Consider the following 14,539-nt stretch of genomic DNA (forward strand, 5'->3'; position numbering starts at 1 on the left):
GCTCCTTTGTCTTGTGGTGTGCCACAAGGTTCTGTGCTTGGCCCTTTGCTATTCAGCCTGTATATGCTTCCTCTTGGTAGAATTATTGGTAGTTTCGAAGGTATATCTTACCATTGTTATGCTGATGATATCCAGTTATATTTATCTTTTAGCCCCGATAAGCTAGACAAACTGTCCTTGTTGCACAATTGTTTAGCCTCCATTAACAAATGGATGGCTGACAATTTCTTGCAATTAAACTCTGACAAAACTGAGGTGATGATCTTTGCCCCAGATAATATTACCCCTAGGATTAGGCAGGCCATTGGGACTCTATCAGTTTCAGACTGTAATGCTGTGCGTAATCTGGGTGTCATTTTTGACAAATCTATGTGTTTTAACAGTCATGTGAAGTCTGTGGTTCGTTCCTGTTTTTTCCATCTCAGGAACATTGCTAAAATTAGATCTGTGGTTTCTCAAAAAGAGATGGAGATGCTTGTTCATGCTTTTGTTTCCTCTTGTTTGGATTATTGCAATGTACTGTACACCTGCTTAAACAAATTATCCTTGGGCTCACTGCAAGTCGTACAGAATGCAGCAGCAAGACTTTTATCTAAGACCAGCAGGAGGTCTCACATTACTCCTGTGCTCAAGGCTCTTCACTGGCTACCGATTGGTTTTAGAGTGAATTTTAAAATTTTAACTATTACCTATAGAGCCTTACATGGCCAAGCGCCCTCGTACATCCAGGATCTACTGCACGCACACACTCCTGGTCGCTCTTTGAGGTCTTCAAGCCAGGAGCTCTTAATTGTTCCTAGAACACGTTTTAAAACAAGAGGTGATCGTGCATTTTCGGTGGTGGCCCCAGGGCTCTGGAACTCTCTCCCTTTAGCCTTGAGAGCGTTGGATTCTGTGGAAACCTTTAAAAAACACCTGAAGACTCATCTTTTTAGACAAGCATTTTTAGCCATATAGCTGTGTTGTCTTTGCTCTGTTTTTGTTTTACTGTAAAGCACTTTGTGACTCCTTTTGTCTGTGAAAGGTGCTATATAAATAAAGTTTACTTACTTACTTACTTATTATTAATTAAAGCTTTAACATTTGCAGGGACAGTTGGATGTATTTATTTTTGCCTTTCACCAAATCAGTCAATCAATCAATCAAACTTTATTTCTATAGCACATTTCGTACAAGTTAATGTAAAACAATGTGCTTCGTACAAAAGCGACATAAAAAAGCGACATATAATAAAACTTTGCTCTATAACTTTACAATATATTTCACTTTCTTTTACTTGCTGTCAGTCTCAAGTTGTAAATGTGCAGCATGTCTGTCTTTTCAGCTGTGTCTGACACTGTTTGAGTCCCTCCTTCTCTTTCTGTCTTCATGTTTCTGTCTGGCTTTGCTCAATACAAGGAAGAACACATACATGCACACACACACAATGAGCTAAATTTGGCACAATCATGATTTCCAGCACATCACTATTCCAAAGAACTCCTCTGTATCTTCGGCACTGATGCTTCTGACATTTCACCGCCCCAGAATCAATGAGCACTGTGTGTTTTGCGTTGTCGGTGTGCATGTGTGCATCTATTTGTACTGCAGCATGTGGCATGTGTATGTTTGTGTGTACTAATGAGTGTTTAGCAGTGTGAAAAAACGGACTAATGATGCATGCCCACCAGTGACGGTAACGATGTGATGGCTGACCGCTGTTTGCAGACCAGCCAAACAGCATCGGCCCCTGGAGATCCATTACCGCAGTCTCATTACTGCAGACCTGGGAACAGATCTAAACGCTTGTGTGTTTTTCAGTCGGCTGGTGGAATAAAATAAGAAAGAGTGGGGATGTGATATCACACGGAGGACAGTTTATTTAAGAAAGTGAACCGTTTGTACTTGTAAAGTGATCACAAAAAACACAACCTCAATAACCTGATGTGAAACAAGACCTACAAATAAAGCTGATGCTCAAGTCTAAAAGGGTAATATGAAACTGGTGTGTGTATGGGTCCTGCATCAGGAAAAGCAATGCTGCACTAAAAACCTGCCTCTATTCACACGTGACTAACTCTCAATATACATCGATAACCCTTAAATGTCCATCAAGAGTAATTTGGCTGACACAAAATTAGCATTGGCATGGTTTTGAGAATTGCAGATGCAGAAAGTTAATTCAGCCCATTTGCAACTGTATACAAAAGGATAAGCGGGGGGTCACGTGTGCTTCTCTGATTTGATTAGTATCAAACTTGACACACACTGAGACTTTCAGGTTAGGTTAAGTGAATGTGTTCTGGCCTGCTACTCTGCCAGCATTAGAAATGGGAAAATCTGTCATATTAACCAATCGGACATCGGACTTTAGACACGTTCACCAGAAAAGCAACAACAGTGGTTGTCTGTTAAAACGCTGGGGACAAGGGACTTCTGGTTGTTGGCACAATGGCTCTCGGTCATTTTTATGTCAAATAACTTATCAATCAACTAATTGTTTCAGATCTCTGGCGCTGCAAACGTTCTTAAGGGCAACACAAAACGCCCGTATGTGACACACATCTGAATATCCGCACCCATTCCCTGACGACTTCCTCTGTGCATGACGAGCCTGCTGTGTGCTATGTGTGCATCAAATGACATGATTTTCTGTGACACGCAGGACGTTGCAGCGGTTGGTTGGTTTGGGTGGGCGGATGTACAGAGTGTCAGACTTTGACACCAGAGCCTGCTGTTTGCATCCGTGTCCTAACAGCAGTCAATGTACAGCAGATTCCTTTAAACCATGACTGTTATCTGTCCCTAAACTTGAGTAGTTTTAGTACCTTTAACAATTCAACTTCAACATAAGAGTTGGCAGCTCAGAAAACACACACATTCATCTTTTTTGTAATGATGATATGGGTCATTTTGAAAGGTAATGACAAACCTATTTTGTTGTTTAGTAATATGACATCCCTGGGGTGATCCCATAATGTATGTGGGGAATTCCAGCAACAAGTTCAGCCTTTTTAGCCTCTCCATTACTCCAATGCTTTTAGCATCTGATGCACAGCGAGTCTGACCCCTGTTAGTGCAACACCTTTTCACCTGTCTCATGTAACATTCCTGTGAGTCAACAAACCAAAGTCACTTCTGTGGTATCATGCATGCATATCAGCAACGTAATAATGGAAATCATAACAAACCTAAATCCTCTAATATCTCTCCATGTTTCAATAAAAAAAGGTGATTTACACTTACTTTTTGCCTGTAGAGAGTGAAAAAAAGTCTTTAATAAGAGCTTTTTTATGTTTCAACAGACACTTTGGTTAATGCAGATATTCATCTTATTAAGGCTTATCCCGTTGGCTATTGATTCTTCAATAATCCTCAGGGTGGTAATGTTCGTTTATTCACAACATACATTTTAGATGCAGGGTGCTCTCATTTTCTTTTCTAAGACTTCCAACTGTTTCCTATGGATTGTCTCATTGTCCTTCAAAACCCAATTTTGATTTTATTTTTGAATTCTCTGACCTACTTCTGCTTTTGATTACCAAATAGGTTTGGTTTCTGCTGTGCTTCTAGTTTGCATGTGACAGCCATCCCCAACAAATCTGAAACCAAGGATGTAGGTGCTATTGAATATTTTGACTGTGGCCAAGGTTGCTCCTGCAACATAAATCTGGCAATTTCATTCGGTTTTATTCCTGAAATTTTTGCAGACAGTCACTCAGCTGTGTGGTTTGATCTCTATCCATCCCTGTCAAATCTCCTAAGTGCCCATCACGCTGCTGCATTATTAATTCCCAAACAGCTGTTGAATTCTCTGAAGTGTCTTCTCACTCGAGCAATCCAACTTCAATGGGGGATATAGCCTTGTAATTTCAGTTACTTCTCAATTTTGAAACAATGGGTCCTTCCATATCAGATAGACAAGGGCAGGCTGCTCATTTTTGGCCAGAAATCATTGATTTTGCCAGCTGAAATGACAACTGGCTGACATATTTTATCAGCTGTAACTAGCAAGCTGATAAAGTTAAGGTTAGCCCCATGATTAGATTGAAAATGTTGTCGTTGGCTGACTTTTTAATATTCCCATTAACAAATGAGAATAATGTAAAAAGTGTTCAGTGGCTTATAGGTGCACTGAAACCTATCTGAAGGCTTTACACAAGAACCACACAGCAGCAGTAATTTTTGCATCGTAACATATGGGCATTCTAGAACATCTCTGAGCTCTGAGCAGCGCTTGCTTTAGCTATATTGAGCCTGCGCTCAATGTTTTCTTTCTTTCATTCCAATTTCGGGTCTGTCAGTCAGTGGAAACCGGGGACATTTCTGGGGACAACTCCAGCCGGGGACAGGTTACCGAAACCGGGGACTGTCCCTGGAAACCGGGGACATCTGGTCACCCTACTGATAAGACCCAATCAGGCAACAGGCGGCGAAACATTGGCGTCAGTGTTGGCGTTGCCAAAGGTCTCAGTATATACTTCTGATGCTATACTTCCATTGTGACTATAACACAACTACGCAGATTCTAAACCTAAACGGGGTCAGAAGTATTTCTCTGGTTTAGAGTATCTGAAATGCCAGAGCAGTGTGAATGCGAGGTGTAAACGTAGCAAAAGATGTTAGTTTTCAAACCAAAACGTATCAATGTAAATGTAGCCTGAGGCTAGAGTTTCATGTCAGCTATTGTTATAATTCGAACATAACCCTGTTCGGCTGCTTAGCATACATACTTAATAATACGTGTCTGTATTTTCAAATTGTTTTTACTTTCAACGTCACAAAATACTACACAGTGTATATGTTAGTTGCGTTTTGTTAGCCTAACCTGTGACTACAAACTTGCTTGGCTACTACTGTAGCTAATTATGCTACTTAGCACAACATGCTAACAATTGCAGCTTATGTTAGAGCATATCAACATAGCAGTTAATGCATTCCTTACAGTTTTGACAGTCAATTTATGGTCTAAACAACCCATGTATTCTAGGATAATGGGTTTTCAATACTTTTTATTTAATATGATAATGTAATGAGGTAATAGAGAAAAGATCTGCTTTGTTATAAATCAAAAGAATCATGTAGTTTAATTAGTAAACTATTACAAAATGTGTCTTTGCTCTAGTAAAAAAGAAAGGGTGGGGACCATCCCAATACACATCTAACACTCTTTCACCAACAGACTGGTTTGTTTTGATATAAAATACACTCTCCAAATTATGTTTGGTTTCTTGCCAAAATGGCTGGTGGTCTAAGTTATACCTCCTGCAAGGCAGAATTAAGAAAAAGCATCTGGCTAGCATTTTTTTCCCACACTGGTTACCTGTTATTCCCACACCGACATAACCACAGACCACAAGTGTGACAGGACAGGTGGAAGCACCTCTCTATAGGATGAGGATCAGAGCTACGAGACAGATGAAGCCTCTGATACCACTGTTCAAACAGAGGGAGGCATGACTCCAGTTTGCTAAACAGGCGGTAGAACACACAGCCATTCCAGCTCGCTATTTCCTTCCCATTAAAAGGAGCAAAGTCTCCCTCTGCCTCTCTCGTTCTGTCTCTCTCTATTTTTAGCCGCCCCTGAGATGAGAGACGACCCACCACTGCGGCGGTGGCAGGCGTAAGTGGGCGATGGTATAGCGAGAGCGAGAAATATTGACAGAAAGACAAAGAGTGCACAAAGCAGGATGACAGAAAGACCCAGGAAACAGGAATAAAATAAAAATCACAAGGCATGATTGTGTTATGGCTTGGAGATGATGATGAGTGAGATCTGAGTCAAAGGTGAGATAATATTCTGGCGGCCCTACCTCTATCCTGCTGCCTAACCTGAGTGCACACATGGCTATCCTGTTGGCTGACAAATCACATTATACAGGCATTATGAAGACAGAAGGACGAAAAGGCATGAAGGATGAGAAATGGATGTGTGAGAGCGAGTGTATAGAGAGGTTTACATTGCGGAGGAGTATGGACGTTGAATGACAGGGAGAGACACTAGCAGTGACGGCGGATTCACACTTGCTTGCTGGTGCATTCAAATTGGTAACAATACGTAAAGACACACACACACACACACACACACACACACACAGACAACAAAAACAAGCCAACTACTGCGACATTTATTCCAAGATTATCACTAATGGATGAAACCTCCCTCTAAGTATTTTTTTTCAACTAAAAGTTGTGAAAGCTTAAAATATTTCTAATTGGGTTCTCATTATTTTTCCACTTAGCGGCCTGGAAAGTTGTTGAAAGAATGAAATCACTGACTGATGACCGTGGAAATGTTTTGTACTGTACATAGTTAAGTCAACCAATAACATCTCAGCTGACATCTCATCTTGTAAAATATTTACAAAAAAAAAATCTGTTAATATTCTATACAACAGCAATGAGTTGATCCCAGTAAACGTGCTGCAGCGTGACATAGTAACAACAATGGAGGAAATCAGTAAAAACTATTAAAAGCACATCAATAAGTCACACCATCTTACTGGGTGACATGTTCCTTCATGTTTGTGTCTTTTTTTTCTTTCTTTTTTTAACCAAGAAAACTGTTTATTATGAGTCGATTCCACATTACCTGTCCTGCTGCCTTGGAATCCTTCGCATCAAATCCAAGTCTAAAAAAAACTTTAACTTTTGCTAAAAAACTACAGTGTCAATAATATTTTAGGCTTTAAACAAATAAAAGTAAATATTAGTGACCTTTTTTTTTTTTAGGACTCATGTCTTCAGTAGGAGCAAATGGCCTTGAGGCTGAGTACCATAAGGACGTCTTTAATAGATGAAGAAGAAAGGACTGAGAGATGGACTTAACACATTGTTGGTTGTGGTCTTACAACATCTAATAATGCTACTTTTAATTTGCAGTGCAGTTTTACTGAATCAGTTTAGCCAAGCCTGCAGAGTACTTAGTGTATGCTGTGATGTCTTTACTGACATCAATTGTTTTTTGTGTGAGTGTGAACACATCTATGATACTGGAAAGACTTGATTTAACCGATGAACAGACTGTGTCAAAGAGACAGACTGAGAGAGAGGAGAGAATGACATAGGCAGTGCAGAAATGAAAGAGAATGAATGAAAGAGGAGGAAAACAAACGTGTGAACACATACACAGAGGGGAGCTGCAGCTGTCTGTACGGTACCTGCTCGTGGTGCTCGATGCCCATGCTGATGGTGTTGATCAGGATGGCGATCATGATGCCTCGGTTGAAGTATTTGCTCTCCACGATTCCCCACAGCTTCATCCTAATATCGTGCCACAGCTCCTTACAGCTCTTAGGAGTACAGCCCCCATGTCTCCCTGCAGCCCCCTGGCCTTTCTTGCCCTTCTCCTCACTACCAGAGTGTACCCCCTCCCCGTCCGTTTCCTCCACAGCTCCCTCCTCCGCTTCATTGTTTACCGCACTGCATGCTGGTCCCACGCCGTCAGCGACTGACAGGGCTGCGGCACACTGAGGGCAGCCGTCGGTGGCCGAGGCGGCGCTGAGGGCCATGGCTGAGGCGTGCTCAGGCTTATTATGGTGGGGACATGGTGGACCTGAAATGGAAATGGCAGTCGTTACGATTCTTGAACAATTTTTATCTCAAAGCCATTCGCCATCCTGAACTCCGGACTAATAGCACACCCCCAAATGCTTGCCAACATCAATGTGCAATAATCCATTATTTATTTATTATACGCAACACACTTTGCTGTCAGAAATTGACTTTCATGAAATTGAATTTTAATTACACATACTACTTTTTAATTGCGTACGTTGGCAATGAGTGTATGGTAAATTAGCTGGCGTGAATGGGAGTATGAGTGAGTATGGATGGATGATGAAGCGTTGAATTTAATTATTTCAGCTCAGTACTTTTGTTGTTTTACGACAATAACGTTTCTATCTATCTATCTAGCCACCCATCCACTCACCCATTCATCCAACCAACCAACCAACCAACCAACCATCCACCCACCCACCCATCCAAAGGGTGAGTGTATTAAGCATGCATCTAAATTCTACTGAATATTTTTAGCTACATACCGCGTCTCATCACTGCTCTCCTCTCACGTCCTCCCCTCCCATTGGCCTTCCTCTCCCTTCGCTCTCCTCCTCCTCTACCTCTTCCGACGCCCCGAAAGCCGCGAGGTTTCCCCCGCAGGGTGTTGAAGAGGGCGACCGTTTGTCTCCTGGCCTTGCGGAGGATGTGGCAGATCAGCTGAAAGAGTGCCTCGTAGCAGTCCCCGGGTTCACTGGCCAGGGTGGAGGAGGACGAGCACCGCGCTCGCTGCTCCTGCATCAGCTGGTGTTCCCTCTGCTTGGTCTCCGAGAACTGGGTGGCGATGACCACGAGGCACAGGTTGATCATGAAGAAGGAACCAATCTGGGAGGATGAGAGCCATACATGGAAATACAGTTTTTAAGACCCACTAAAAGAAGAAGTAAACACATCATTTATTCCAAAATGTAATATGTGCTACATTTGAAAACATTGGCATGAAATAATATTGGGCTATCAATGGTCAGTTTCTGCCAGCTAATCACACTGAATAAAGAACTCTCAGCAAGATGGCATGAGGCCATTGGAGATATCTGCTACTACCTCTAGCCTGTTGGCCCACTTGGCTGGACAAGTCCAAACATAACACATTTTACAATATGGTTGCAAACAAAGCTGCAGTGTTTTTTAATGAACACATTGAAGATACTGAGCTGTAGAGTCCGGTCTTTTCTCTTGAGAGTACGATAGCATGCTGGTATCAAAACCAGAAAACCTTACCAGCTTAAGAACAGCCACATTAACCTATTAGGAGAGGGGAGCTAACACTTTTACCTTCTTGATGCTGTTCTAATTCAATCTCCTTATAATTTAATTTTTTGATGGTGAGAGGTGAAGCTTAGATTGAATCCCATTCACACGGGAAAAGTTTTACCCTGGAACCTTGTGTGATTTAGGGATATACTTCACAGGCCCCAACAATGTTTTCCTCTTTTATCAATGGAACTTAAACTGTAACCAAGGCTACCAACGCTTCAAAGTAAAGGAAGCTATTTGGGTTCAGAGTTAAAAAGTCTCTTTCATTTTCGCCACAGCGTGGATGTTAGATGACTCACAGTTGGAATACTTCCACAGATTGGATGGACGTGAAACTCGCCTGGTTGAATCAATCATCAGAACAAAAGATGAGCTGGATTAAAAATATCCTGGTCTTCGATTTAAAAAAAAGTGATGGTACAAGCCTATGTACATAAAGCTGTAAGGTTAAAATTGAACTATGACTGTCAAGATGCATTTCAGACAGAAATATTCAAATATCCATTCAATAAAATGTTACTACAAGTGCTGCTCCCAGTGGGCAGAAGCTGAAAACAATATTGTTGACAATACCGACAATACAATCTGCAGCTTAAACCAATTTACTTTTGGATTCTGGGTCAATTTTGAATGGTTTTGACAACTATGGCCCTACAATACATGTACAATACATGCAAAGTGTTTTGAATAGGCTACACCTCCTATTTGGGCCTCTGACTGGCTCATTTCCAATAGCAGTGGCAGCCAAGGTCCATTGGTATCATAATATTAACAGCAATATTAAAAGGGTTTTTTTTTCTGAAAGAAAGCCTTGTGAGGCCCACTCACACAAGGAGTTCTTTAACTAGAACCTGATTCAAATTCTATATTGGTAATCAAAACTATCCTTTAATTCAGACCACTTTGAAGAATTTACACTTTTATTTAATTATATAAACATAATGTTGTAAGAATTTTTTTGAGAAGCGTGTCAGAAAACAACACGGCTCGATGTGTTGCCATTCTGTATGCTCACTCTCTTTACAAGAGGCTGTATACGTGAAACAGAAAGAGAGAGAAAAAGAGAGGAGAAAAAGGGCAAGGTCACCCAGAGAAGCAGAACTGATGATGAAGGAAAAAGAAGAGGAGAGAGAAGGCTGAGAGTGGGATGACGTCTAACTCTCTCTGGGCTGTGAAGCCTCATAACCTCCTTCTGCTCTCCATCTGAACCACTGTGACAAAGACTATGGAAGCGCTGGATACCTAAGTGTGTAAGCCGACGTATTTGTGTGTGTGTGTGTGTGTGTGTGTGTGTGTCGGTGTGTTCTTCGTGTGTAAATTGATTGATACAAAGCAAAGATTTGTGGTCAGGCTGGTTAGTTTTCATGCCTGATCTCTGGCCCCGCAGACTGAAAGGAAGGCAGCAGGTCCCAGCACCCATTCAACACCCTCGCCGATCCCATCAAATATTTATACTCACACTCTGTTGGAACTGCTGGAATACAATTAGATTAGTGTGTGTGTGTGTGTGTGTGTGTGTGTGTGTGTGTGTGTGTGTGTGTGTGTGTGTGTGTGTGTGTGTGTGTGTGTGTGCAGCAGGGTGACATAATGACGTATGTGTGAGGCAAATCTGGATGGCAGTGAATCAATGCACATCAACACAATCAAATCAATACACAAATGTAAACATCATTGTAATAGTGAAAATAAAAGATCGGACACCTTTAAAGCTTTAGTGCGTAACATTTTGATATTAATGAACGTCCGTTCCATTCAAGCCATTGCCAAAAGAGTTGCTACAAAGCTAATTAAGACTATCAGCTCCACACAACTCTCTCTGGATTTCTCAGCATGGCTATGTTCAGATGGTGGCTTCCGGTGACTTTCCGCACAGAAGCTCAAGTGAAGATAATGACCTCTCCTGAAGAGTCCGTCATGTTTTTTTAATCCTCCGTGTCCTCCTTGGCTACTAGCAACTGCGTGGAGGGGGGGCGCGGTCACGGAAGGCTTGTATCATGTGGCTGCGCTGACAGTTTTGTTGTCACTACTTACAATTCCTCATGGGGGAGACAGAAACTACGCACTATAGCTTTCAAAGGACAGCACAAACGACAAATGAATGAATAAAATGAAATAAACAGACAATAGGGTAAAAGGATGATAAAAAGACAACATCACAAAGAAGCAAGTCTATAAAAAAGTGTGTTTTAAGATATGATTTAAAAGAAGTCCCTGATTCAACAAGCCTTATATATATCATCTGGCAGATCCCCTCGGGTTTTGAGCCTGGACTTTGGAACGGTTAGAAGGGCCGCGACCGAGGATCTAAGGCTGGCTCCACACTGGCTGCGTAGCGTGAGCGTGGCATATCTGTCGCGTGTCAGTTGCGTGGCGGCTGTGTGGCGTTGTCTATGTCTTTGCACACCAGAAACATGTCTGTGTATGTATGTTTCCCATTGATGAAATGAAATACCATTTTAAACATAAATAAATACGGATTTGATTACAGCAAAGACAACGTCGGCAGTATTGACGGCAAAATAGGCTACAGAATACTGCAATATTTTTATTTGTTTTATTTTTTTTATTACATTTATAACTGCATTTATGTCAAAACCTAGAGACTTTCAAACATCAAAATGTTATTTATTAAATGTATTCGTATCAAAATGACATATAAACATCTTTTCGTATTCTATATTGAATGGAAACACTTCCGACACACTTGCGTGCCGCGTGAAAAATAGGCGTCGGTCCTATTTCTAGCATGCAGGCGTTTTTGGCACGGCTCGAGCCGCGCCTGAGACGTGCGTCTCACGCAGGCAGTGTGCAAGCTCTAACCTTTTAAAAAAAAACAACATAAAAACGGACATGCCACGCAGCTGACACGCTCAGCCAGTGTGCAGCCATCCTAAGGCTGCAAACAAGCTCGTATGGGGTCACCATTTCTCAATATGTTTTTCCCCTATCCCATTAGCCAGACCACACTCCAGCGCTGTGGAGAAAGGTCTGGCAACGCGAAGACTACTAAACCCTAGACACATTTTGCAGGTTTGCTTCCATCTAATACACCAAAAACACAGCAACAGGTGGGCGCATTACATGCCATCAATGATTGTTTTCCTTCTGTCTGTTCCGTAGGTTAGAACTGAACTGGGGAAAAAGGCGTTTAAGTTAGCTGCTCCCTCTACCTGGAACAAGTTACAGAAATCCATGAAACGTAATGAGCTGGTCTCATTGGTCGCTCTTAAGAGGATGATAATTGACTTGGAGTCAGCCACATCTGGCTGTAGATGTTTTGCCTGATGTAGTTAGGATTGTGGTTGACTTTGAAAAATTAGCTGATTCAGTTGTTTTATGTTTTTAATGTTTTTGTGTATTTTGTGTTTTGTGTATTGTGTGGTTATCCTGCTGCCTGTCTTGGCCAGGACACTCTTGAAAAATAGATTTTTTTTTAATCTCAAGGAGTCATTTCCTGGTTAAATAACGGAAAAATAAAAATAAGTAAAATAAATAAATAAATCAGGTTGTCTGTCTCCATATCCATGTATGGGCACCACGACTATCTGTACCAAATTCCATGGCAATCTATCAAACAGGTGCTGAGATATTTCAGTCAGGACCAAAGTGATGGACCGACCCACTGATTAACTGCTATTGCCAAAAATGAGCCTGGAGACAAATAATCTGAAAACTGCACCTGTGACTGAAACATAACTAATTATTTATTTATTCTTCTGCATTTTAATACTAAAGGAGGTATAGGTGAGGGTACTTATATGGTGTGAAATCAAAAGGCTTATCCGGCTATGGGGGCTCTGTAAAGACACAGGTTGAGGCTGCCCCACTTAATTCCATAGGACCAAGCTATTTTCCATGGAAAGCCTTTAAGTCCACTGAGTCCTCATGTTTAAGCTGCTCTATGATGGTAATCAGTGTAAAGCAACTCTCAAACTCTCTCCATCTTCATCTCACTGTTCTCATCTGGCTCTCCATCTGTCACATTCTCTCTCCACCTCTCTCTCATCACTGTTTTCATCTCGCCTTGCACTTTCTCATACCACTTACTCTTCATCCCACTCTACCATTCTCTCTCTCTCTTTCTCTCTCTCTCAATTTAATTTAACAGTTAATCTGCCTGAATGTTACGAGAGTGAAATTGTCAAAGCATCTTAATGCAACCTGAACCTCTCTCTCTCTCTCTCTCCCTCTCCCTCTTCCTCTTCCTCTCCCTCTCCCTCTTCCTCTCCCTCTCCCTCTCCGTCTCTCCTTCCTATCTGTCTCGTTTGCTGTCGCTCGCTCTCTTCCATCTCTCCATGCTCAGTGTCGGGCGGTATTAAAGGAAACATAATTAAAAGTCTTGTCATCCGTCTGCTACTGAGATGAGGACAAGCAGGGATACGAAGAGAACTTTTAACATGCGGATAGTAACGCTTAAATCACTTTCTTCCGCTAAGTCTGTTTGTGAGACAAGCCTTGAAACATGCTGCAACAAAGCCGACAATGTATCCTGACTGTCAAATATTGTCTCTGCGGGAAAAAAAAAAGCCAGCTATGCAAAAACAACAGGGAGTAAAATCCTGCTATTATGTTTTGTCTACAAGACATTTATGCATGGTTAATCAGAACACATTCATCTTGAAATGCATTAAAATGGAAGGCCTGCTTCCTCATTTAGATAATGTTTCAGGCTTTAGTAAGTATGCAGAGGAGAGCCATGATGAACATTTGGGTTTCAATTCTAGCAATTAGGTTCATTTTAATCCTGAATCTAAAAGGTGGTTTAATCGCTGTAAGATTTATTTGACTGCTGTTAAAAGATCTCTTAATCTAACTTTAAATTTTCACTGAGTAAGTGCTGACACATTTTACACGTTCACATTTTAAAAAGCAGCTGTTTACACTAGCTTTTGTTCAGTTCAGTTTTTAGTTTGATGTCTGCATTTTATGTTTTTTTGTTCGTACTCTACTTGCTTTTGTGTTCTCTGTTAATTATTATATACAGCAGTCCTTTAACTGCACATTTTTAAAATATCAGAAAGAGATAGGCTACATGGTGGCTATTGTAATGTTTATTTTTATTTTTTGTATTTTCTTACTAGCACAAACTCTGACAAGGGAGCGAGCTGTTGATGCAAGTTGAAAGGCTGTGGTGATCCGCTGACTTTTCATAACGCACCATCAGGTTACACCTTGGTGAACAATTCTCTCCTTTAAAACCTATTCCCAGTGTTGTAGTACTCGAGATCGGTCTTGGTCACAAGACAACTTAAGTTCTCAGTCTCGTCTTTGAATCAACCATATTTTTACTATGTCTTTACTCGGTCTCGGATGAAGAGGACTCTGCTTTTATTTCAAGACCGGTCAAGACCACAACTGCAGGGATATCACTAAATTTCCTCTGCATTGTTGCTGATTTATGTGTCAACATCATTACGGTGATTGGATGTAAAAATCCTTGCTTCAAATGCAACCAATAACTTGACTCATTTCTAATTTGAAATTTTGAACTGTTAACCCCCTCTCCCAAGAAAGTGAATGGGGGAGACAGGAGAAGAACCTCTGGCTGTCTGGGAGATGTCAGCCAAATCCTCGGTGTAAACAATTGGCTAGCTAAACCATCTAAAAGAAAACAAATATTAGCAATACATATTAGCCAGTGGTGTACATTCTGTCTGTTTTATGGCAATAAAAGAGGTTAATGTTTTCTGTGGATATTTTTTTATGGGAATGTGGACATTTCAGATCAATTTGAGGAGTGACT

General features: G+C 41.2%; 1 protein-coding gene across 1 annotated transcript in view; it reads right to left on the bottom strand.

Annotated features, from left to right (window-relative positions):
* The window catches only part of cacna1ib (calcium voltage-gated channel subunit alpha1 Ib), a 213,934-nt gene that overhangs the window by 106,447 nt on the left and 92,948 nt on the right, over window positions 1-14,539 (bottom strand). Inside the window, exons 8-9 of the mRNA XM_028566047.1 lie at window positions 8,025-8,364; window positions 7,140-7,534 (exon numbers count right to left, since the gene is read on the bottom strand). Coding sequence (XP_028421848.1) covers window positions 7,140-7,534; window positions 8,025-8,364 — 735 coding nt within the window. The remainder of the gene's footprint in view (window positions 1-7,139; window positions 7,535-8,024; window positions 8,365-14,539) is intronic.

The sequence above is a fragment of the Perca flavescens genome, chromosome 2, assembly GCF_004354835.1.
Source record: "Perca flavescens isolate YP-PL-M2 chromosome 2, PFLA_1.0, whole genome shotgun sequence".
Classification (NCBI taxonomy): Eukaryota; Metazoa; Chordata; class Actinopteri; order Perciformes; family Percidae; genus Perca; species Perca flavescens.